The 25,219-nt window shown below is 49.9% G+C and overlaps 1 protein-coding gene across 10 annotated transcripts in view; it reads right to left on the reverse strand.

The window, feature by feature from the left end:
• Positions 1-25,219, reverse strand: part of Shank2 (SH3 and multiple ankyrin repeat domains 2) — a 439,464-nt gene that overhangs the window by 157,613 nt on the left and 256,632 nt on the right. For all 10 annotated transcript variants that reach the window (XM_087908252.1, XM_087908251.1, XM_087908250.1 and 7 more), the window contains one exon: positions 11,676-11,751. In XM_087908252.1, coding sequence (XP_087764378.1) covers positions 11,676-11,751 — 76 coding nt within the window. The remainder of the gene's footprint in view (positions 1-11,675; positions 11,752-25,219) is intronic.

A 25,219-nucleotide genomic window follows, 5' to 3' on the forward strand; every position in this document is an offset into this window, starting at 1 on the left:
CATCAGGACACCCACTCGCCACCTGGGAAAAGTGCTAAATGTGGCCTGAGAGTGTTGAGCCAGGCACCTCCCTGCGGGGACGGATGCCAGGATGGAATCTGTCCTGGACGGAAGTGCATGACTGTCCCGCCTGATCCCACAGTGCCATTGAGCAATCCTGCAGTGAACACTTGGGCTTCTCTGCGGACACACTCAGGAGCTATAGGGGAAAGCCCCAACCCAGAAGTCAGTGGTTCCAAGCCCATAAAGAGCGGTTTTGAGCTTGGTCCTCAGGCCAGGCACCAGGAGCTTGCCTCCTCTCCCCAAGAAGCCATTCTGCTGTTTCAGAGCCCTAAGCTGGAATCCAGTAGAGCCCCACCCCTTCCATCGCCTCTTGTGCTCTGAGAGAGGAAACCCAAAATTAGGTCCTCAACACCAGAAAGGGCTGGGGGGTCACAATGGTTCATTGCCATCAACTTGCTGGGATTCAGAATTTCCTAGGAAACATGCATACACTTTGGGTATGTCTAAGAGTTGTGGTGTTTTTTGTTTGTTTGTTTGTTTTGTTTTTTTTAATTTTTGTTTTTTCCCCTGAGACAGGGTTTCTCTGTAGCTTTGGAGTCTGTCTTGGAACTAACTCTTGTAGACGAGGCTGGTCTCGAACTCACAGCCTCTGCCTCCTGAGTGCTGGGTTTAAAGGCATGCGCCACCACTGCCCAGCCCCAGAGATTTTATTGTTATTATTTACTTATTTTTTTTTTCTTGACAGGGCCTCTATAGCCCAGGCAGCCCTCCAACTCTCTCTGTAGCTGAGGATGACCTTAAAACCCTAATCCTCCTGTTTCTACCTCCTGAGCACCAGGGTTACAGGTAAGAGCTACATCATCCAATGTACGCAGTGCTGAGAATGGAACCCATAGCTTGCTGAGAGGAAGGCAAGTGATATATCCATCGACTCTCTAGCCCCGTCTAGAGAGGTTGAACTGAGGAGAGAAGTCCCTCCCTGACTGTGGGCAGCACTACCTGACAGGCTGGGGTCCCTGACTGAATAAAAGGGGGAACAGCAGCCAAGCCTGGGCATCTCCATCTCTGTTTCCTGGTTGGTGCCAGGGACAAAACTTTTCCTGCAGCTGTGCCTCCCCTGCCTTGATGGACAGCATTCCTCTGCACCAAGAGACAGGACAGACCGCCCTCCCTTAATTTTCTTTTTGTTAGGTGTTAAGTCCCAATGACCAGGAAAGTAATGACTGCTGGGATGTTGGCTGCGGTGAGGCCAGAGGATGCTAATGTCAAACTGCCAGGTCCTGGAGAGGGAGGAGGCTGGGCCAGGCGCTAGCCATCCCAAGGGGCTCATATACCAGGGTGACCCAGGACTAAGTGCCCGGTGTTCAGCTTTCTGTGTACATGGGAACTCTGACTCTCAATGCCCTACAATGGAGGCAGAAGGGCAGCACCTGAGTCAGAGGACTGAGTAGTCCTGGCAAGGTCACAGGGCTGGTGAGTGGTGAGACTGGGGATAAACATGGTCCCCTAAGCAATCAGTGTGGGTTCATGGCTTCCTCTCTCCCCGGCCACACAATCACTTCTTTGCATGACTCATCCTGGGGATGCCCATCGCTCCTGCCCATCGCCTGGCCATCTGTGTGCTCACTCCAGAACAAAATACATCTGGGATGGTCAGTTTTCATTATCAACTTGACACAATCCCATGGTTACTTGGGAAGAGGGAACCTCAAATGAAGAACTGTCTCCATCAGATTGGCCAGTGGGCAAGTCTGTGTTGATTAATAATTGATATGGAAGGGCCCAGACTACTGTGGGAACTGCCACCCTGGGGAGGTGGGTCTGCCTGGGTTGTATACAAAACAAGTTGAGCAAGCCATGAATAGCAAGCCAATAAGCAGCACTGCTCCATGGCCCCTGCTTCAGCTCCTGCCTCCAGGTTCCTGTCTTGGGTTCTCTCATGGACAGACTAAAGTGTAGTATGTTATAAACCCTTTATAAAGGACTGCAAGTTCCATTCGGGAAGGGTATTTATTCGTAGCAACAGAAACAAAACTAGAATACACCCATGTTCTTTGGATCCTGATACATGCCTAGCAGGAGAGTTCGAGAAACCAGCTTTGTCTCTGTTTGTGATCTCTGGTTGGGAGCAAGTCAGGGGCATGACTTCCTTCCATTGCTCTGCCTGGCATTTACTAGAAAGAACCTACATTCCACCCAGGCTGTGCCTGGAGGGCAGCCCCATGCAGAAGCTTCTGTGAACACTGGCACTGTCCAGTCTGTTCTCAGAGGCTCCCAGCAACACTTCTCTGAAGTGTCAGAAGCTCACCCTGCCATGAAACGAACAGCCCCTGGACAGTGACAAAGTGACTATCTAGACAGTTTCTACAGGTGGCTAGGGAACTGGGGAATCCTCTAGAACAAGGAGGGAAAAAAACTGGAGTAGTGAAGGGCAGAATAATTCTAAGAAATGCATGGGAAATGCAGAAAGATGTGCATGAGAGAGGGTGGGGGAGAGGGAGGGAAGAAGGAAGGAAGGGAGGGAGGAAGGGAGAGAGAGAGAGAGAGAGAGAGAGAGAGAGAGAGAGAGAGAGAGAGAGAGAGAGACTGAGACTGTTGTTGAGTCTGAGGGAGCTCAGGGGCAGTAAACACAATGGTTGAGAGATCAGGCTAAGTCCGCATGCCAAGATATCAAGATGTTAAGGCGGCAAAGAAACCCTGACATTCCTACAAACTTCCAGAGAGAAGAGAGGGGCAGAGACAGTGGAATGAAGATCGGAGAGCATCGCATCTCACATCATGAAGTGGGTCTGTTCCAGTTCGGAGAACAAATGACTCTGAGCCCGGGATTTTAAAGCTAGAGACTGCAGACCGAGCGCTTACACTTCAGGTCTGTTTTGTTAAAGATTTTTGAGGATGTAGCCATCAGAACCAGGGCAATGCTTGAGGAACTACTCACTCTTTCCATAAGTTAACAAGGGGAGAAACTGCAAACTGCTACTGCTGAGCGCTGGAATCCAGACAGGAGTGCAACGTCCAAGAGTCTCTTAGGAATAGCGCACATTCTTAGGATGCACCACAAGCAGGAGGGACGTTTAGTAGCTTGCTAAATAAGACCTAATTCTGCTACAAAAGGAAAAAAGAAAGGCAACTAGAATGTCCAGGAAAAAGAAAACGAAACAACAAAAATTCATGCAGAAAATCACGATCCTTGTATGATACTTAAATGTGGGCTGACTTTGAACAACTGAGAGAAGGAAGGAAGAGAGTCTGTTGGCCTGTGGTTCCGGGAAGACCCTTCTCCTGTTTGTAGGAGGAACTGGAATCTGAGCCCTACTTCTGGTGCAGATGCAAACATCCATGTTGCTCCAATCAGGGTTTTGAACTATTTAGTTGGACTGATAAAAACTAAAAGATTTAAATATGATGAAAACAAAAATATATTAATGAAATATAAATAGTAATGCAGAGGAAAGTAATCCCATGTTTACAGTTAGGGCTGTGGTTTTTGTAGGTGACTTTTGTGCTTCCTGTGATTTCTAGTTGTCCCTTCTTCCGCCCTCCTCTTCCCTTCTTTTCCTCCTCACTCTCTCCCTTCCTTCATTTTGCTGTTGTTATGGTCATAGTCGAATTGTGTCTTTGTCTAAAACGTGCTAAGTGAAGAAAGAATGGGGGTGTTATCTGAAAGCAGACAATTTGGAGAAATAGCAACATCTATTCAGACTTGTGGGCAGGCAGAACAAGGCAGAACAGGTCAGGTTCTCTCCAGCAGAGTCAAGGCAATTTCATGACGAAATGAAGAAATAAGGTGGGGCTATTGTAAAGTTGGGGAAACCATGAATGGAATAAGGGAAGAAAGTCAATCAAATGGCTGGATGGGACGAGGCTGGGGAGGGAAGGACTGTTTTCCAATGCTAGTTCTGTCCTTATGGTTGGCCCAAATGGACTGATTGCTTTCCTTACACACATGGCTTGGGGTTTCTGAAGGAAGGAATCTGAGTCCAAAGAGAATGGAGGAGAGGAAGGGTCCCCAGGTTGCCTGATGGTGGAAAGGTTACAAAAAGTTGGGCAACATGGCAACAGTGGGGAGAAGACAGGATCTTCCCAACTCTTGTTATAAACCGAGTGAGGGAAAGAGGCACGAGAGGGACACCCAGGCCTTCCAGGTTGTCCATCAGGATAGAGACCACAGAGAACAGAAGTTTGGAGGGAGACCATGAAAGGCGCAGACTGAGGTGTACTCCCTGGGGAAAGGATGCACCCACACGGAAACCTGACTTCATAAATATCATACTAGGAGAATGAGAGAAGAGCCAGCCAGGTGATGGTGCCAACCTTCCCTTCATTGGTGCCTGCAGGGCTCCCATCCCCCTCAGTTGCCACAATTTGCCAAAGCACCAAACCCCATCAGAAAAACACAAAGAGCGACAACACAGGACATCAAGTATGAACCCACAGCCGGAGGAGCTGGCTTGGACAGGTGGAAAGCTTACTGCGCACTTGGGAGGACCTGAGCTCAGATTCCCAGCACCCATGGACAAGCTGGGAGCGGCACTGCATAACTTTAACTCCAGCACTGGGAAGCAGAGCCCAGGCGCTCACTAGCTAGCCAGGCTAGCTGAATCACAGAACCCCGGTCTCAGTGAGAGACTCAGCCTCAAGAAAAGACGACGGAGAGTGACTGAGGAAGACGCTCAGTGTCACCATCACTCAGGCACACAATCTCCTTTGTAGTCCCAAACTATGTCGCTAAACAGCAGCTATGCACGCTCCACTGTTAACTGCTAGAGCCGGTCGTCAACTGAGCAGACTGAGGTTACTTCCTTCCGCGTCTGCCCTGTATACGCTCTGTCTTGGCTCTCTCTTCTTCGAGCCGGTCAACAACAAATACATAATGGTGGAAGAAGAACGGGGCTATCACTGTTTCTTACAATTTACTTCTTACTAAGGGCAGTGTTCTAGACACAAAGTGGGGGGTTTCAAATGAAAGCCAGCCACTCACAGGCGTCACTTAGAGCTCATAGCCCTCTGGGTATATGTGGCACATGCGTCTTGGTGTTGCAAGCATGCAACATATTTTCTCATTCATTCTTAACACGAACACAACTGGAGAAGGAACAGGTTGGGTGTGTTTCTAGCAACTCTGAAGGCTCAGAGCAGAGAAGTGTGTCCAAGATCACATAGTGATTCAACTGGAGAGGGAATACTGGGCTCTTTATTTTTTTTTTTCAGGAGCTTTGCAAAGGCTTTGTGGAGAATAGGAAGATGGCTTGCTCAATACAACCACGAGGACCCGAGTCCAGATCCCCGATACTCATACAAAGCCAGGTGTGGTAACACATGCCTATAATCCCTGTGCTGGGAGGTGGGCCCACAAGGCTTGCTGGAGCACACTGGCCATCCAATAGCTGAACTGGTAAATACTGGATTTGTGAGAGATTCTGTTGCAAAAAAACAAGGAGGTGGGGGCCGGAGAGATGGTTCAGCTATCAAGACAGTGGTTCTCAATCTGTGGGTTGCATATCAAATACCCTGCACAGCTGATATTTACATCATGATTCATAACAGTAGCAAAATTACAGTTATGAAGTACCAACTAAAATAATTTTATAGCAGGGGTCACTGCACCATGAGGAACTGTATTAAAGGGTCACAGCATTAGGAAGGTTAAGGGTCAAAGTGTCAAAAGCAGATGCTTTTTGCGAAGGACCAGAATTCAGGTCCCAGTCCCCAAGTTGGGTGGTTCACAACTGCCTGTAATTCCAGCTCCAGGGCACCTGATGCCCTCTTCTGGCCTCTGGGGGCACTTACATGTGCATACCTACTCATCCAGACACTCCCACACACATGAATAAAGGTAAATGAATCTCAGGGCTAGAGAGATGGCTCCGAGGTTAAGAACACTTATTCTTAAGGGACCCAATGAGTCCCTTGACTTCGACACGTGTGAGTGTGTACACAAAGCACACCTCTCCCTCCACACAGAGACTTCTTATAGCATCACACAGACAAAGTCCTTCTCTAGAAAGAGTCTCAGGAATCCAGTGAGGGAGGTTCTGTCTGAGAAGAACTTGAGCTGGGTAGGACGGAGGGAGAAGGGACCTGTTCTTCGCACTGTATCATTTCTTAAACATTTTGAATCTTTTACCAAGTGTGTCTTTTCTATTACCAATTCAAAAATGTTCAAATGATACTTGAAAGTCGTGAAAATGAGTAACTCTGGGTAGCAGGCAGTCATCTGTTGAAGACGTGCAATCCGCTGCCCTCCTGGATCAGTCTCCAGGAGGAAATTGGTTTTCCCAAGGAGGAGTGGTAATGGAAGTGGCTCGCCCTGGCATACGGTCAAGAAGGTGCTCCTTCTAAGCAGGTTGTAGCTATGTAGTGGGAACCGTGAGAACTTTGCTGCCAGTCAGTACCAGGTCTGGTGCCCACCTGCTGCCTTACTAGCTCCTCCCCGGAACCTCAGAGAGGGTGAAGGGTGGGTCCACTTTGCTCTCCCTCACCTACACCCAGGCTCTGTTCATTCCGATGTCACCTCAGACCCACCTCCTGCTCTGTCCTCACCTCTACCCGTGCACACAACTGGTGCTCAGCCCAGATGACAAGGCAGTCTCCTCACTGGTCTCCATTCACTCCTCTGCTTGTCTCATGTTGGTCACGTCACACAGGCTCCAGTATCTCCCCACTAAATGTGCTGATGACACCCCAAAGCCTGGGGCTCCTAGGCCATCATCTTCTGTGTGTTCCTTGCTCCTCGCCATCTTGTGTTCTCTACCAACCTCAATGTTTTTGCAGCTTCTGACTTGTCTGTATGACTGGCTCCTCCTCAGCCTCTGGGAGTCACCCCAGGTCTGTCCTCAGAGACATTTGTTCTGTCCTCACACAGCTTGCTCTGGGGCTCAAGGTCTGCCGGTCTGCTCAGCGGCACTGACTGACAGCTGGGGCAACTCCCTGGTGTACTGAGTGAATTCATTGTCTGTCTTCATGAAAAAGACTGCGGCCTATTAGTATATCTAAGATTGTTTCTCTTGTTGACCTCAAAATCTTTTTGTTTGTGTGTGTGCATTTATATGTGCATGTATGCTTGTATATGCATGTTTGTGTGTGTTGGCAACTGTATGCATGGGTGAATATGTATGTGTGAAGGTTCGAAGCTGACATTGGATGCCTCCTTCAATTACTTTATTTAGGGGGACAGGGTCTCTTGATGAGCCCAGAGTCCTCTAGCTCCAGCTAATGTATGAGCCATCTTGTGTAGGAAATCCCCTCTCTGCTCCTGAGTGTTAGGATTACAGGCAACCCTGGTGCCTTTGATCTAGGGATCAGAACTCCAGTCCTCACACTGCATAGCAAGTGCTTTATCCACTAAGCCATGAACCCACACATGACCTCGCAATCTTTAACTCTCAGAATAAACGTCTTGGTTGCTGCTGGTTAAACAGATGAAAGATGAATAGGTCGATGGGAAGCATGAATGTGGGTGGGTGAATGAATGATGACTAGTTATGGCTGGGTGGATAGATGGACTGATGAAGGGATGGGAGGATGGAGTCAACGGATGAGTGAATGGGTGAGTTGATGGTTGGGTGGATAGAGGGATAGATGGGGAGATGGGTGGATGGATGACGGATGGGGAGATGGTGGGATGGTCAGATGGATGGATAGGTAGGTGGATGGGTGGGTGGACTCATGGATGGGTGCACCGGTAGAAGAATATAGTGACTGAGAGGATGGTTAAATAGAAGGATGGAAGAGAGGAAGGGTTAGTAGATGTAGGATAGATGGATGAACGGAAGATGAATGAATGGATGGATGGATGGACACAGGGTTATATAGATGAATAGGAAATGGATAGATGAGCAAACAGGTCTTAGACTGATGGACAGCTGGTGGGTAGATAAATAGCTGCATGAATAGTGAGTGGATGAATAGGTGTGTGTTTATGTATGGATGCATGTATGTATGTATGTACAGATGAATACGTGAGTGGATGCGTGGTAGGAAAAATGGGTGGATGAATGGAACTTGTTCAGCGTATAACAACCCCGAGGTTCCTCTGCCCAGCCAGGTATCTCCTCCCGGTGTCCTATTCTGATGAGGCAGGGACCTGATTAATGAGGAATGAGGACTTGCAGCTGCCACCTCGTGTTGAGATGGCTTTTAACACTGACCTCAGATACCTGCAAAGTCCTGCACAGTGGTGACCCCAGAACCTCGGTTGTCTGATTCCGACTACTGTGTCTATTCCTAAATCCCTCTCATCTAAATCTTCCACCTGCAGGGGGAAGAGAAGCATAAGGCAGGAATCAGTGGGAGCGACCGGACACATGTGCTAACGCCTGGGCTTGTTTTACCCGTTCATCTCTTCAGCGCTGAACTTCTGGGCTAACACGACACATGAAGGGATGGGAAGGGGAGATGGCTTTCGACTGATTCGGAAAATGTCTCCATTGAACCTTCCTTCCCATCCCATTTTCTTTAATTACATTAGCATCTGCAGCCACGCGGCCTCATCTGTTGGCGCTTGCACAGAGCACAGCCACACCGCACAGAACGGCTAATTGGCCGGTGGGGCGGGACAGTGGCTGGGTTTCTGTTGTGCTTTTGGCCTTTGCTAATGAGCTGATGCATGCTCTGCAGTGCAGCTGCCACCTCCCCAGACGGTTTCTGCCTGTTCAGTCAAATGAGTGATGGCTAGCCTGTCCTTGTACTGCCCCCACCCACCAGGGCCATGTAGCTGTTGGGGGCTCTGTGGCATGGGAGACCATTCTGCCTCTCTGCCCACAAACTCCCGGGTCTACCTGCCTTGCAGGCCCCTTCGTGGTCAAAGTCAGCTCCCTTCCTATTGCCTGCATCTGGATGAGCAAGTTCGATGGCCCTTTGTCGGCCACAGAAGCAGGGTTTTCCCTCCCAGTGATGCTTTGGGCAACAAGGATTCTATCTTCACCAAGACTTCTCCTCGCGGGCCCATTTACCCCAGGGCCATTGTGAGCAGAAACATCTTGACCTCCGGTGGTCCCAGCCTCACACACAGGCGTAAGTGCTTCTAGACTGGGGACTCGCCCCATCACTTGACCCCTAATTCATTGTCCATATTTTTCTACCACTCTGAGTGACCTTGCTTCACCGGGCTTCTGAAGGCATAAGACATGGTGTCTGGTGCTGGCGAGGTGACAGATGAATGGTGCAGATGTCACTCTTGTTTCTTTTATCTGAAATGGCAGGTCAGGGGAGGCCCACCGCTTGTCCAACCCAACTGCTAATCTAGAATCTTCTGCCCTTGGCTCGGAAGCTGCTAGCTGGTCTCAGTTTGGCACTAATCTCCATGGTTGCATCGCTATGTGAACCCCGTGTGGCTTTGTCCAGATGACCTGCACCTGTTCCTGATGGAAGTTTTGTGATGTGCCTCTGTCGTGGGGCCCTGCCCCTAGCCCTACCTTGTTCTCTCTGCTTTCCAAGTCAGGTGCCAGCACTGCTTTGTGGGGAGGTGGCTGACTAAGGAGCAGAGTATGCCTACACAGCCACCCCCATGGATGTGCACACAGCAAGACACCTGTGCATGGCTCTGTGGCCCAGGCATGCTCCATCAATGGCCCAACCTAAAAGTGGTCACTGCTTAGAGCCTTCCATCTTAGGGTCCTCCACCCTACAGGGTCCATCTCTCCCTGCCTGAACAGCCCATCACATAGCCAGGGTGACAGTCTTCCCCAACTCTCTACTGGCTCTGCCTAGGCCTTCTTTGTCAGATGGACATATGGGCCATTGCTGCTGACTGTGGCTACCTGTGAAGGGTCCATACTGGCCAGGTTTCCCAGAAGTGACCGGCCCTGAGTTTCTTTTCCAGTGTACAGTTCCCTGTGCACAGGGCCAGGTTATGGGTCACATTGGACACCAAGGTCAGGGAGAGGGGCAGTGGAAGCTAGAGTGTAGATCAATGCAAGACCAGCATTTGCCTAGCATATGCCAGGTCCTGGATGCCATCCCCAGTTCCCAAGGAAACAGCAAAGAGGGATAGAAACAATGGAAGGAGACAGGGTTGGGGCATGGGACTCCTGGTGGAGCTCTTTGTTCTCTTTCCTATTGAGACAGTTTCACTAAGTAGATCAGGATGGCCTTGAATGCATCAGCCTTCTGTCTCAGCCTCCAGAACGTTGGGATTACATGCAAGTGCCACCACGTCCAGCCCAGTCTATCTTGTTTTTGAGAGTGATTGAGGACAGACAGTATTAATACCAAATCAGACAGCAGCTGTGTTCTTCGGCACACAACTCAAAAAAATCGAAAACACATCCAGACAGGATTGCCCATGGCATGGCGTTCATCATGGCAGACATCACCCAAGGATCCACCAAAGGGTAAAAAGCCAGCATCTGTATGAAACTCCAGTGGGTTGAGTCACAGAAGAAAGATGAATGGTTGCCAGTTGCTCTGGGGAAGGACCCACGGGAATGACTGCTGCTGGGGACTTCCCTTGCAGCGGGCAGGCTTCAGAACCAGTCAGAGGTGGTTCTTGTAAGTGTGCTAACCTCACTAAACTCTGCACCTCAAAATGGGAAAGCACACATTGCGGACTCTTGTTTTAGTAACAGACTCAGGTAGAACCCTCAGCAAGAGACAGGAGTTATAGGAACAGGTGAGAACTGACCACCAGACTCCCTAGAGTAGGGGGAGCCCAGTGCAGGGTGCCGGGCCCTCCTGTGGTGGCTGTCCTCCCATGGGATCTAGCTGATAGCCTCTCAGTCTCTTGGTTTCATGGTTGGCTGCCCAGCAGTGCTGGGCAGAGGGCCCTTGTGGGGGACAGTCGTTGGGTACCTTTGCAACTTTGTCTTTCCCAAGTCACACATGCATCCCTGATTCCTACACCCAGAACGAACCTGTCTAGAGCAGGGATTCCCCTAGACCCCTGGCCCAGTGTGACATCAGAATTGTGGCTTGTGACAGAGATAGGGACAGACGAACTTCACACCCAGGATGCTCAGAACCACTGCAGCTGACTGAAGCACAGGGAAGCGACCTGAACAGAAAAGCTGTCAACCTTGACCTGTTGGTGGAGCCACTGTCCTAGTTTTGGCCTTACCCAGAGCTAGGGAGGCAGGACACAGAGACCCAGGGGTTCTCTCAACAGTCGTTGCCCAAGCACGGTTTCCGTGGGAAGATTTCATCCTGTATGCTGTGGCCGCCATACCATGGGAAACACACAGCTTTCTACAAACTCCCAACCCCTGGAGCCTAGAACACCTGCCAGCTTGGGGTCCTGCCCATTAATAAGAGCAAGATTTCCTTAACAAAACTCCAGTTGGCAGGAAGCACCACAAGAAAATGGACACACATAGGTGAGGTGGAAGCCCAGAACCGGGATTGATTCAATAGTCATCGGAGGACGCCCATCACTCTGCTTCTGGCCCCCAACTCTGCCCCTCTTTCCCATCTCAATTGCTTTCTCTCAATAATGCCATCCCTCCCTCTTCCTTAAAGTTTGTTGCCCTCTCACGGGGGCTTCCTCCACAGGCAACTGCACGCAGGCCCTGTCTGTGACAGATTCTCTTGAAAATGGTTGGCCGACACAACCCCAGCAGAGTGACACATGAACAACACAGCAAAGGTGTCCTAGAGCTGCACAGAAGACACCCCCTCCCAAGGCATGCAGGGACACCGGAGGCTGGAGCTCCCCAGAAGGCAGACACATGTCTTACCTGGCAGCATCGAAGCTGTCATAAGAGCCCACTGTGTAATGCCGGAAGAGTTTCTTGCTGCGGTCAGCACGGGTTTCTGCAGAGGGAAGAGAGACACCATTCAGCAAAGCCACAGCCCACACACTGAATGGGCAAAAGGTTGAATCAACCTGACTCGCCCCTGGCAGGGTGACACTCACTCGGCATAGGTACACACCTGGGGAGACAAGATGATTTGGGGGCCCAAGTCTGCAAAATGTGGGGATGCTGGGAACCCTGGGTTGACCATAGAGCAAAGAGCTCACTCTAAAACACAGGTGGACTCCTGTGCCCTAGTGTGAAAGGGTACGTGAGGCTCTTCAGAGCAGGGACTGTGAGTGTGAGCCTTCCAGCCAGGAAATGGTGGTGCCCTGGCTGGCAGGCCTCTGGTCATCTCAGAGATTTCCGACGATAGACTTATCCTAGAGAGACATGATCAGGATTAATATCCTGACGACGGTTGCTTTCCATTAAACAAAAAAAAGGACTAAACTAAGCACACATGATTAACGCTCCTCATTAAGCCTGGCTTCCCTGACTCAGCAGGTTCAGATGTAAGATCGGTGGAGACGATATGACTATTGTAATTAGATTAGCAGATGGCACGGGGTTGGGGGGGGGCTGTAAAGCTGCAAATGCTGGAAGCAGCACAGAGCACAGTGAGCTTCAAGGTATTCCCCTCACAGACAAGATTCCCTGCCCCGCCTCCTTCTGAGTCCTGCAGAACTTTGAGAGGAACCGATCAAACGGCTTGAAGAAAAGGCCTGAGCTCTGGGGGACAGGTGAGTCTCTTTGCAGCCTCTCCCCTCTCTCATTCCAAGGTCAACATTGTTTTTTTTAACTCACCCCTCTCTGTGCAGGTTTCTGAGAGAGGTCCCAGGTCTTTATATGCTTAGAGTCAGAGACAGAGCACCCCACTTCTTACAGAGCATGGAATCCCGCCCTGGGGATGGAAGGAGGCATGACTGAGGTGGGAGCTAGAACTGCATTTCCCAGCTTCCCCCAGCACTGTGGATGTGGCTGAGTGGTCGGTTCTTCTCTAGAAGTGGGGTGCTCCCAAGCTGGGCTCTTAAACCCCTCCGCTATCCCTCTCTTGCTGTCTCCTAGTTCAAGTCTCAAGCCCCAGAAGGTAGGGCATCACAGATAAAATGAAGAGGCCCAAGGCACAGTTGGTACCTAAATGTCTGCACAAACGCAGCAGAAACTAAGATTGGTTCCCAGTACCGTGTAAAGAGATGGGCATAATGGTGTGCAAATCCCGGCCCAGAGGCACTGGAGGGAGGGGATCCCTGGTGCTCTCGCTAATTAGCCAGCCAGGCCCAATTGGAGAGCTTCAGGGTCAGTGAAGTTCTTGTTTCAAAAAGTAAGGTGGAGAGTGACCAAGGAAGATGCTAGATATTGACCTATGACCTCCACATGAACACACACACACACACACACACACACACACACACACACACACACACACACGTGCGCGCGCGTGCACGCGGCCTAGGCCTCTGTGTGCCAGAATGGGTGGAAGTATACATTGTATACTACATGAGGGGAAAAGAAATCAGACTTCTGTCACACTGGGCTGCACTTTGGGGCTCCTTTGTTCCAGCAGCTCCCGCTGCCTTGCTCCCGCTGCCTTCCTTCACTGATAAGCAGGGCAGCTGGGGTCCTAGGGCTAGCTCACACATGTGTCCCCACTCCTTCAGTCTTCTTCCCTTTCACAGACGCACAAGGCTCCCACTTACTGTGACTCCTACAGCCGTGATGGTTACCACTCTCTCTGCTGACACTCACCAGGTGCTTCTTTGTACTGGCTCACACTGTGAATGCCACTGGGGTACCCAGTCAGATACCAGCATGAAAACGAGGGGTACACATGCAGTTCAGAGACACCTCTGCCCCTTTACCATGTCACCCTTTGAGGGTCTGCTCCTTCACAGGGCAATATCTTATTTAAGTTGAAGGCATCTCGGTAGGTTAAACGTCAGGCTGTGTATACTACATCTCTAATCAACCACTGCTTGGTCTAGTATTGAAGCCACACAGCATGAAGGCCATCAACAAAAATGTGCCAACAATTGCCAGAATGTCCCCTCACAAGGAAAGAAAAAAGCAATGGCATTTTGCGAACAAAACAAGCAATTTAAGTTTTAGGAAATTCACTCTATCAAACAGTAAACTGACGGCCCAAAGTGAAGTTGTCAGGAATATAAATTGGTCACTCAGATTTAATATTAACCATTGACATGGCACAGTCGAGAATCACCTGCGAGAATCTCGGCTGAGGAACTGTCCTTATCAGGTTGACCTGTGGACATGCCTATAAGAGATTGTCTGAATTGGTGCAGGCGGGCCCAGCCCGCTGTAGGCAGCACCGTTTCCAGGGCAGGTGGTCCTAGTTGGTATAAGATCGCTAGCTGAGCATGAACCCAGGAGTGAGCAAGCATGCAGCTTCCTCCAGGGTTTCTGCTGCAAAGCCTTGGCTGCGAGCGAGTTTTCTAGTCAGAGGTAATGCTGGATGGAATAGTGAGAAGTCGTACTCCAGGCTTCTTTGCCTTGAGTTCCTGTCCTGATTTCCCTCAAAGACGCTCTGTGACCTAGACATTCAAAATGAAATAATCAACCCTCCCAGGTTGCTTATGGTAGCAGTTTTAGCACAGCAACAGCACGCAACCAGAACACACTGTGTCTACAAAGGATGGACGCTAAGAAGCAAATGCTGGAGCGCTGACAGAAGACAGTGAACGGGCCGCCGTCCTCTGTTTACTCCTGTCACTCCCATGCTGTCACTGCCTGAATTCTCTCAGCCCTGGCCCATTCTGCATAACCCGTGGGCATCCGCTCACAGGGAGGGAGGGGCGACTGGGTGAACTTGATGGGGGGCATCGCCAAGACCAAATTGCATACCCACTTCATGTCACCCAGGCTCAAGTCAGCTCCGGAGCCCGAGCCTCCCTTCTCTCTGCCTGTAGGCTGGGGGTCAGAGACGCACCCTGAGCTGTCCTCAGGGCTCAAGGACAGAGCATCACCTGGTTTCTCTGAGTTGACCTCTTGACTTATGGTCTGGGCAAGTAAGAGGCATGTGAGGTCATGAGGGTGGGGCACTCAGGAGATGCCACACCGTTTCCTAAGAATATGAGGAGAGACTTGAGCTAGCTGCTTGCCCAGTCTCACCACTGGCTCCCCAGTGCCACCTGTGGGTAAGGCAGAGTCCCCAGCAGAGAGAAGGTGTTTTTTCCTTTTCTTTCCTTTCCTTTCCTTTCCTTTCCTTTCCTTTCCTTTCCTTTCCTTTCCTTTCCTTTCCTTTCCTTTCCTTTCCTTTCCTTTCCTTTCCTTTCCTTTCCTTTCCTTTCTTTCTTTCTTTCTTTCTTTTCTTTCTTTCTTTCTTTCTTTCTTTCTTTCTTTCTTTCTTTCTTTCTTTCTTTCTTTCTTTCTTTCTTTCTTTCTTTCTTTCTTTCTTTCTTTCTTTCTTTCTTTCTTTCTTTCTTTCTAGATACAGCCTTGCTTTTAGACTTCTGGATCCACAAGTGAAATAACTTTGTCCTCAAAGCATCACTAAATCTACAGTCAGTTCTGGCCATGGCTTTCCCATTCATCAGGGCTTGCTAAACTAACCAAAGGGCCCATCCTACAAATATCCCCAGTCAGGGTACTGGAGTGAGTACTCAAAGCATGGAGCAACGACTGCTAGGAACAGGCCCAGCCAAGCGTCACACTTTACGTCAAGAGAAAAGGTGCCCAGATGTGACCCTGATGGTCTCCTGACTCTGTGTGAGGTCTACAAAGGCCAGACCCTGTGACCTAAGGGCAGGAATAAAAAGAGACCCAAGGAACAAGTGCCCAGACCCCAGGAGCAGGTGAAGGAGCCCAAGTATGTTGGTTTTCGATGGCTAGGCAAGGTGCCCAGGGGTCAGATCACTGTGAAGGGACACAGGGAGGTCTGACTATCCCTGGGACGTATGCCAGGGCTGGAAAGCGTAAGTGGGACACAAAACACAAGCTACCAGCAGGTGAGAGCACTGCTCATTCCGAGTATTGCTCTGACTTGCTCTGGTCGTCTCCATTCCAACGGCAGTTCTGTGCTGGTTGTCTAGGAAACCAGTGGGTGCTGAGAGTGGGCAGGGCTTTGGCTGGGCTGGAGGGCAAAGGGCCAAGAGCAGAGAGGGAATGTGTAGTGGAACGCGAGTGCACAGTTCATGTGTGTATGTGTGCATTCCTGCATACATGTTCATGTGTACCTGAGTACATATGCATGCATATATAAATACATGTGTAACAGATACAGGAGAGCTTGTATGTACAGGCTTATGGTGACTATATTATGTGGGTATGTGCATGTGTTCATATGAGAATGTGTGATACAGATACATATGGGTAAAATGCATATTGTGTGGCTAAACATAGGTGAATGGGAGCATATACACACATGCATGTGTGAAAGTACATGTATTAATGTGTGTGTGTTTACACAAGTGATTATATACATGTGCACATATATGTACATATGTATATGTAGGTAAGAAAAGGTACATGTACAGGTATATGTGTGAGTATGTGTTTGAGCATGTGAGCACAGGTAAATGTATATGTGTATGTGTAAACATACATGTAGATAAGCATCATCACCATCATAATCATAACCCTTACCATTGCCATCATCAGGACCACCACCATTGACATTATCACCATCACCACCACCATCACCACCACCATTACCACCACCATCACCATCATCATTACCACCATTACCACCACCATCACCATTATCGTCACCACCATCATCACTACCATTATTACCACCACCACCATCACCACCCTCACCACCATCACCACCATCACCATCATGTCCTAGTCACCCCATCACTGAAGGAGATTTGCTTAGCTGCTCTCTGCTGACAAGGTGCTTTGCTAGAGATCTGCATCATTATCATTGATCTTCCACCTGCTTTGGTCCTCACATAACAGCTAGCAGCCAGCCCATGTCCTGGCTCCATCTTACAGAAGCAGCAGTGTGGTCATGAGGGACAAGATTCTAAAGATAGATGGTGGAATTCCAAGGTCAGCTCTGTCACCCACTGGTGGTGTCTTGTCTTTTCTCTTGTGACACGGAGACAGCGCCAGTCCTACTCACACAGAGGCACCTGAGAGATTGGGGGTGAGGCCAGTTGTGCATGCAGTACATGGGAAGGGTGTGCCCCTTTGGCTACAGCTATCACACGTCATACCTTAGATTCAGAACTTCTGCCTTCCACAGGCCTTCTAAAGTCACACAGCCCATGAGAGGCAATGTGGGCCTCCAATCCAGCTGTCTAAACCCAGAAGGCCTCACAGTGGACACACCCTCACTCAGCTTCAGCTTTGACCTGGGATAGATGAGTAAACTGGATGGTTCTTAGGACCCTTTCCTGCATGTGAGAGTGGCTGTCTTGTTACAACCAGTATTTCCCCTTCACCAGCTGTACACTATACGCTGTGTTACAACCCTTCTGAAAGCCCACAGGGTGCACAGGTGCAGATGCAGGGTACAAGTAGGACACACCCAAACAGTCAGGAGGAGGCCTGAGTCACATACAGGACAACGGCCAAGACAGATGGACGCTGGGACTCGTACTCTTGCTTGGGTCTTCAGGGATGCACCAGCTCAGCTGAAGCTGACACATCACCACCCGGGCCATGGCTGCAGCCCCGCTTCTCTCTGCTTCCTAAGCAGGGAGGAGGCCCTGCTGTCTCCTCTTGGCAGACCTTGCAGAGCCTCTCAAAGACAGCCACAGGCTTCCCTCATCCTCCAGAATTCTCCAATTCCAGTCACATGCTCAGCTGAGGCCACCACAATTTCTAGTCTTGGGCATTAGCGCTTGACATGGGACCCTGGTGTGGTCCCCTGTGACTTCATCTGGTGCAAGGTTCTTGCCCTGCTGCTGTGATGTCTACTTTTGAGGCCTCCAAGAGTGGCCTGGCTTAATGAGATGAAGCTCACAGGCAGGCCAGCACGGTCTAGGGAGGGGCAGCGAAAGGAACAGACAGACAGAACACAGCTGGAGCCCCAGAAACTTCTTACTGTTAACACGCAAGCTTACTTCTGACATACAAGCCCACCTGTGCCATTTCTGTGCCGCTCCCATTGCTGACAGCAGAAGGGGCTGGCAATACCTTTATGTACCAGCCGTGCACACCAGTGCATCAATGGCTGGAGGCAGTGACCACAAGGGGGCAGCTAGCCATGGAATGGTGCCAACACAGATTCTCCGACCATACCTCTTCCTTGGAGAGTTTCTCTGTGCCATGTGGGATTCCTGGCAAGGTGGTGTCTGAGAAGCTAGGGCATACCTCCAACCTGTGGGGACACCCAAATGCGGCCGAGAATCGTGCTGGTCTCTGACTCCTTAAGTCCTATGAGGGGACCCTAAGCCTGCCTGTGGAATTCTGTGTGTGGAATGAGGTGGTGGGTAGTGAAGGTGGGGAGAAGGCACAGGGCTCTGCTGCAGAAATCCCAGTCCTGGAAGGTCCTGAGAGCCATTCGTCAGGAGTTTTCTGTGTTCCTCACCTGTGTGTGCTCACATTACATTTCTCAGCTCTCTTATGATATGGGATTCCCCTCTGTATGCTATGAACATGTTTTATTATCATTGGTTATTAAAAAAGTTGTTTCAGCCAATGGCTTAGTAGAATAAAGTCAGGTGGGAAATCTGAACAGAGATATATAGAGAGAAAGCGGCTAGAAGCAAGGAGATGCCCGTCGGACCCTTACCACACAGCCTAGTGCCGATACACAGATTAATAGAAATGGGTTAATTTAAGATGTAAGTGTTAGTTAATAAGAAGTCTGGGCTAATAGGCCAAACAGTGTTGTAATTAATACATTTTCTGTATGATTATTCAGGTTTGAGGGCTCAGGAAACAAAGAGTAGTCTCTGCCTACACTGATACAATATAATTCTTTCTAATATTTAAAAAATATACTTATGTGTATGCTGCATGTATGCAGGAGCCAGGTACCAGATACCAGAAGAAGATTCCCTGTGATTTGTGTGCCACTGGACATGGATGTTGGGAACTGAACTTGGGTCCTCTGAAAGAGCAGCAAATACTCTGAACCACTGAGTCATCTCTCAGCCCTTGGTGGACCTCGGTCATTAGTTCTAGCCAATGTCAAAGCCTCTGTGGTATTCCATTACACATACAACACCCAAGAGCATGTGGGACAGCTGCCCATGAACACAGAGCCCACATTAAGGAAATTACTGCTTTCAGTCCAGGGACTCCCAGAGACAGTGTGCACATAAGACAGACATTTGGCAAGAATGTGAACCATCTTTGCTGTTCTTTGCCTAAGACTGTGGGATGTGTGTTGCACAGCATCACCCATGGAAGGCTGGCTGAAACAGACACATGTGGTCTTTTCAATAGCACAAGACAGGACATTCTTTCCACTCTGGGCTCCAACCCTATACAGCCCTCCATCTCTCACCAGCACCAGAGTCCTGACAGATCTGTATAGCATAGGCCTGACAACACGAGGACAAATACTGAGTAGGACCTCAGCAGGATGAAGCTGAGACTCACCAGGGGAAAAGCAGAAAATAGCCTAGTAGAGAAAAGGAGTGTGTCCTGACACACAGGGGCAGAACGCAGTATGGGGGTGAGGAGGGAGACAAGCCTAAGTTCAGATCCACAGCAACCATGTAAGGCTGGCGTGACCACACGTGCTTGTAACCCCAACAGTGAATGGGGAAGAGACAGGTAGATTCTTGGAGTTCATTGACCAGCCAGCATAGAAGAAAATGGAGAGCTTCATGTTCAATGAAAGAACCGGCAGGGTAGAAACTGATAGAGGATGCTTAGCATTTCCTTTGGTTCACAAATGTGCACACAAGGGTGCCTGCACACACATGTATAGACACCTGGGTGTTCCACATGTACAAGATAGTGCACATGCCTTTGACTAAAAAGAAGGCCCATTTGTGGGTGATAAAGGGGACAGACAAGCTAGGTAAACAAGAGGAAACTATTTACTTCCTTAACTGTATAGAAACTTCTAAAAGTCAAGACTAGCTCACAGCCAGCTCTACTTTCTCATCCAGCACAGGGTTCTTCATACAGTGGCTCTCCCGAAATATCTGTAGCACCCCAGAGTTCAGAACTCGTCATTAACCTGGTCCAAGTGATCACCTTCTTTGGCTTGAGCTGGTGAGGTAGCTTCCTGCCTCCCTGTTTCCTGATGATTTGTTCCTCCCATCATCTGTGGTCCCTAGTGATTCTGGAGGAATATGAACCCAGTGATGCTATTGGTCCTGCCCATTTCTGCACCCTTATCCCCCATCACTGTCCCTTCCTCTTTGCTCCTAGAATACAAGCCGATTTGCATCTCAGGGCCTTTGCATTTGCTAACACCTCCTTTCCACAGTTCTGATTTCACTGTGCCAACAGATCCCTGGCTCCTATGACAACCTGACCACGTGGGTACCCAGTATCTCTGGTACACGAATGAACATTGGAAAATTGGTACCTCCATCTGCTTGATCCTGGCTCTGATGGGCTTAAGGCTTAACAGAAAATGCTAAGTTAGTGCCTCCCAGAGGCCGCTAGCATAGTGCAAAGAGTCCATCTGTACTGGGGAACCTCCAATTCCAGTCCTGGCCAAGGCAGTGACCAGGAGGAACCTTCTCACAGGTCTCTGGGTGCTCCTGCTTTACCTAGAGAAGATGCTTGCCTGAATAGATGCTCTGGGTGATTTATCTCTCATGGCACACATCCCAGGTTAATTGGGGATCCCCTCTCACAGGAGGTGGTTGTGAGCCCTCCCCACAAGGCAGCATTTAAGCTGATATGCCCTAAAAACGCCACTTGGAAAAAAATCGACATGGAAAAGCGGGGAGGGGAATCTCTAGAAATTCCATTTCATACACCCCTTGGGACGTGTGGAAGGCAGCGACAGATTTCATGACAGCCTCCGATTGTCAGTAGTTAAAATAGCCCCTTATGCAAAGCAGCCAGGAGGAGGTGCCTGCAGCTTGGCAAGGAAGCCAGGGTGGGGCATCCTGGGAGACTCGATGGCCTCCCATCGTAGATCGCCTTTCTGGAAAAGGGAACAAGAAGGGGGACTTTCTCCAGGGCCAGTAGGAGTGTCCTGACGGTCAGAAGGATATAAAGCTGTTTATACCACAGACATATTCCCTAGGGTGGTCCCTCCCCCATGGGAGACCAGTGGACAGACAGATGCTATGAGGCACATGAGACAATCCTCCCCACTCCTATCCTCTCCCTTTCCTTCTCCCCCCTTCACCTCCTCCTTCTTCATTGCAACAATGGGGATGGATTCTAAGGTTTCACATGTGTTAGACGAGCCCTCCATTACTGAGCCACACCCCTACCCCTGAGACAGTCAAGACAAACCTGAACCTCCATTCTTTCCTGGTCTTCTGATCAGAGCAGGAAAGGTCCTCCCAGGAGCCTCAGTTTCCCCATCTCTAACACAGTCCACACCAGAGTCCACAATGCAGGGAGACAGCGAGAAAAAGGTACAGACACTTCTGTACCCATCCTTCCCTAGTCCTAATCAGAGATGCCAGTCAGGCCCCTTGGCCACTGCTGTTTGTCTAGGGATCCACTTTGGTGTGTCTAGATTACCCCCAGGAGGGATTTGTGCCCAATATGAGCCCCTGCTTGTTCCTGCCTGGGCTGAGAAGGTCTCATATCACCCAAGACAACTGAATACCATTCTGGGGACCTGAAACCAGTGTGGACACCTTCAGCTCCTGGACATCCTGCTCAGGTGAAGATGCACTTCAGCAAGAGGAGGCCAGAGTGTGGATTAGGGGTTTCACAGTGACAGAGTGCACGAGACTCTTGGAAGCTATGACACGGCCCTGCTGTCCCAACTCCCGGAAGGACCTGCTTGGCCCTCAGTGGCTTGAAAGCCCAAGCTGAGCCCCTCAGACTGAAGTGTATTTTGCTACTCAGCCATGTCACCCAACACTCCTATTTCCTTCCAATCAGTCTCATTTTAAGAAGAAACACTCTAGGATGAGTCAGGCTCTGATTGCTGGGCCATGCACCCCACAGTGCTGCTGAATGGATTGTTCTGGACACGGCAGGGCTTTGGCTACCCTTGCCTTCAGTCCCTAACTATACCAGATCTCACATAGCTATAGTTCCAACCTAAGTTTAGTCTGAAAAGATCTGAAAAGTCAGGGCTGGAGAGAGGGCTCAGCAGTTCAGAGTACTTGTTGCGCTTGCAGAGGACCTGATTTTGGTTCCCAGCACCCATGTCAGGTGGCTCACGACTGCCTGTGACTCCAGTTCCGGGGGATCTGAGGTCTCTAGCTTCTACAGTTACCTGTACTGCACATGGCCCCACAGACATAACTAAAATTAATAAAATTAAAAATTTAAAAAGACCATATGTGGAAATGACTGCATGTGCACTGGGGGTGAGCAGGCTGGCTTGTTTTGGTATTTACTTCCCCCAAACAATTCAGTGCAGTAATGTTTGTGGGACTCATACTCTGCACTGGGTGCTGCGATGGGGATGCGGAAGGATTGTGGGACTTACATGAGAAGCCTGCAGCATACTACCAAAGGAACTGGAGTGTCAGGGGGTCCAGTATCTGGGGGGAGGGAGTCTTGGAGGCAAACTCCAGTTGGTGCAGAGGAATGGCTGCCTTGGTGTTTCCTGTGACAATCAGCAGCCGTGCACTCATTTCCTGATGCCCCCAGGGGGCAGCACACCCTTCAACCAGAATCCCAGCGGTAGTCATGTGGCTGACATTTTTAAGTTACGTTTTTTTGCTGAAGAGATGGCCAGACAGAGAGCACTGGGCACACCGAGGACAAGTCGCTCCTATGTCTCTGATAATGACAGACAGACCCTGGTATTCAGCCCTGGATGCTGGCTGGAAGACTAACTTCAAGGCAGACAATTCTCCTGCCCTGATGGAGGGAGCTGACCCTCCTAACCCTTGAAGGGTCAAGGGAGAGGTTCTGAGTGGGTAAATTCCTTTCTAGCAGAGCTGGGCGGCAAATTTCCCTTGTTTTGATTGACAAGAAGCATGGAAACAATGAGAGAGGTGGAGAGCAATGCCAGGCATCTTCTTGACACAATTTAATACAAAGGATCAACTAGAAATGCGTACACACTGTGCCGGGGGGAACATGGAGCACAGGGGCGTGTTGGTCTGAGTAGGAAAGATGCCCCATGACCCTGGCTAGGTAGCTTGCTTGTATTATTGCTTCTCTTGGAGGGAAGTGGACCTCAATGACACCGCTGCTGAGTCCTTCATGGGAGGAGGGTCCATGAGTACTTTCTTTTTTTAATAATTGATTTATTTTTATTTTATGTACATTGGTGTTTTGCCTACATTTTTTGTCTATGTGAGGGTGTTGGATCCCCTGGAACTAGAGTTAAAGACAGCTGTGAGCTATGTGGGTGCTGGGAATCGAACCTGGGACCTCTGAAAGAGCAGTCAGTGCTTTCAACCCCTGGGGCAATGCTCTAGCCCCACTGTGAGTACTTTCTTGAGGCCATATATGACCCAGCCAGGACACGGCAGGAAGTCACAGAAAGACGAGGCAACAGAGGGAACAATGGTCAGATGTGAGCTGAAGGCCTGCTGAGCACCTTCCTTGGGAGCCCTGTACATTAACATCCAGACCCAGCCTAGACACAGATGCTCCCTGGCTTACAATGGCACAAAACGACCCCAGGACCATCGGGCTGTTTTCCTCTCCCACCCAAGTACTAACCAGGCATGCCCAGAGGCTCATTGCTGTGACAAACGCCTGATGGCGTGACTCAGGAGAGGTAGCATTTGCTCTGGCCCACAGTTCAAGGACACAGTCCACAATGGTGGGAAGGCATGACGGCACAAGTATGAGGGCAGCCGATCCTAGTGTGTGCACACTCAGGAAGCAGAGAGCGACGGACGCTGGTGGTCAGCTTGCTCTCTCCTTTTGATCCAGTCCTGGACCCCAGCCCATGGGGCGCTGACTCCCACATTCAGGGTGGTTCTTCCCTGCTCAACTGACCTAATTTAAAAGCTCACTCACAGGCATGCCCAGAGGCTCTTCTCCAAGGAGATTCTTGATCCTGTCAAGGTGTCAGGATTATTCACATGCCTCTGGAGCTTACAAGGTTTCAACTGCTGGTGGTCTGTCACGGGAGAATCCCACTGTGAGCCGGGGATGGGAGGGCAGGGAGGTTATTGTCATCCCACTCCACGGATGGCAACACAGAGGCAGAAAGCCATGAAGGAAGAAGAATTGAGTCCCCGTGACCTGCATGAGCTGACAGATCAAGGGGCCGTTAGTAGTTACGAGGAATGTAGGGGAATGTTCAGGTATACGCAGGGGACTTGGGGCTGGGATGAAAGCTGGTAGCTGCTGGGCATGGAGGCCTGGGAGGGAGGAGGGAGAGGGGCCCTGACGGATCTTGGGGTTGCCACTAGGACAATGGAAGTCATCTGAACTGTGTATGCTCTAGGACATGCCTAGGGGCTGGAACATGAGAGATGCCTCCTATACACACTCCTTCTGAGATGAGCAGATTGTCTATTTCCACCCTCCTTGCCATGGCAGTCAGTCCCTCTCTTAGTTCTCATTCTTGGCTCCCCACTCAGTTCCTTTCTGCTGTTATAACAAAAGTCCTGAGGCCAGCTTGTATATTAAGAATAGAAATTAATCTGGTCATTCTGGAGGCTGGGGAGCTCACAAGGTAGCGCTGGCTTCCTCATGTAGCAAAAGAGCAAGAGAGTGCCGTGTGCAGCCTCGGCGGAAGGATGGAGACCCACTCACACGGGCTGTGATGCCAGGACGTTTTTACGAATGGTACCGCCTTTTTACCCAGCAACCCCACTGCGTATGTTTTACCCTGTGAATTTTAGAGAACTGTTCAGATCTCCTGCAAAAGGCTCGGGGTTCCTGGCTGGCAATGTGGCCAGGCTGTTGGACCCTGGCTCACCCGTGCTCTGAAGCCAACTTCTTGTTCAGGGTCCCATATATCCTGCAAGTTTTATTTGTTTATTGATTTTGTTTTCTTGAGACAAGGTCTTATTCTGTAGCCTAGGAGGGCAAGCCACCCACTATATTGCCCATGATGATCTCAAACAAATGATAATCCTCCTGTCTCAGCCTTCAACACACTGAGAGTAAAAGCACAAGCCAGAACGCCTAGCTCCTCAGCCGGTTCAAAATCTGACATTGTTCACCCAACTTAGAACATTAGGGCTGAGGGTCCCACTGAGGACAAAGGTGAAATAGTTTTCTCTCCTAAAACCAGGCACTTAAACAGATTGTGTTCCTTGGAGCCGCTATGGCCTGTCTAGTCTCTCTCATCTCATTACAGAGACTCTGAACTCTACTCCCTCTTTTTAAGAACTGTTGGGGTCACACAGAACCCATCCAGATAATCAGGGGCCTTAGGTTTAACAGGCAGCAACCTGGATTCCATCAGTGCCATTAACTCCCCTTGGCTATGTGGAGTGGCACACCCATAGCTTCTGGGGACCAGGAAGTGGCTGTGTTCAAATGCTGCTCCT

The sequence above is a fragment of the Myodes glareolus genome, chromosome 7 (assembly GCF_982192425.1).
Source record: "Myodes glareolus chromosome 7, mMyoGla1.1, whole genome shotgun sequence".
Lineage (NCBI taxonomy): Eukaryota > Metazoa > Chordata > Mammalia > Rodentia > Cricetidae > Myodes > Myodes glareolus.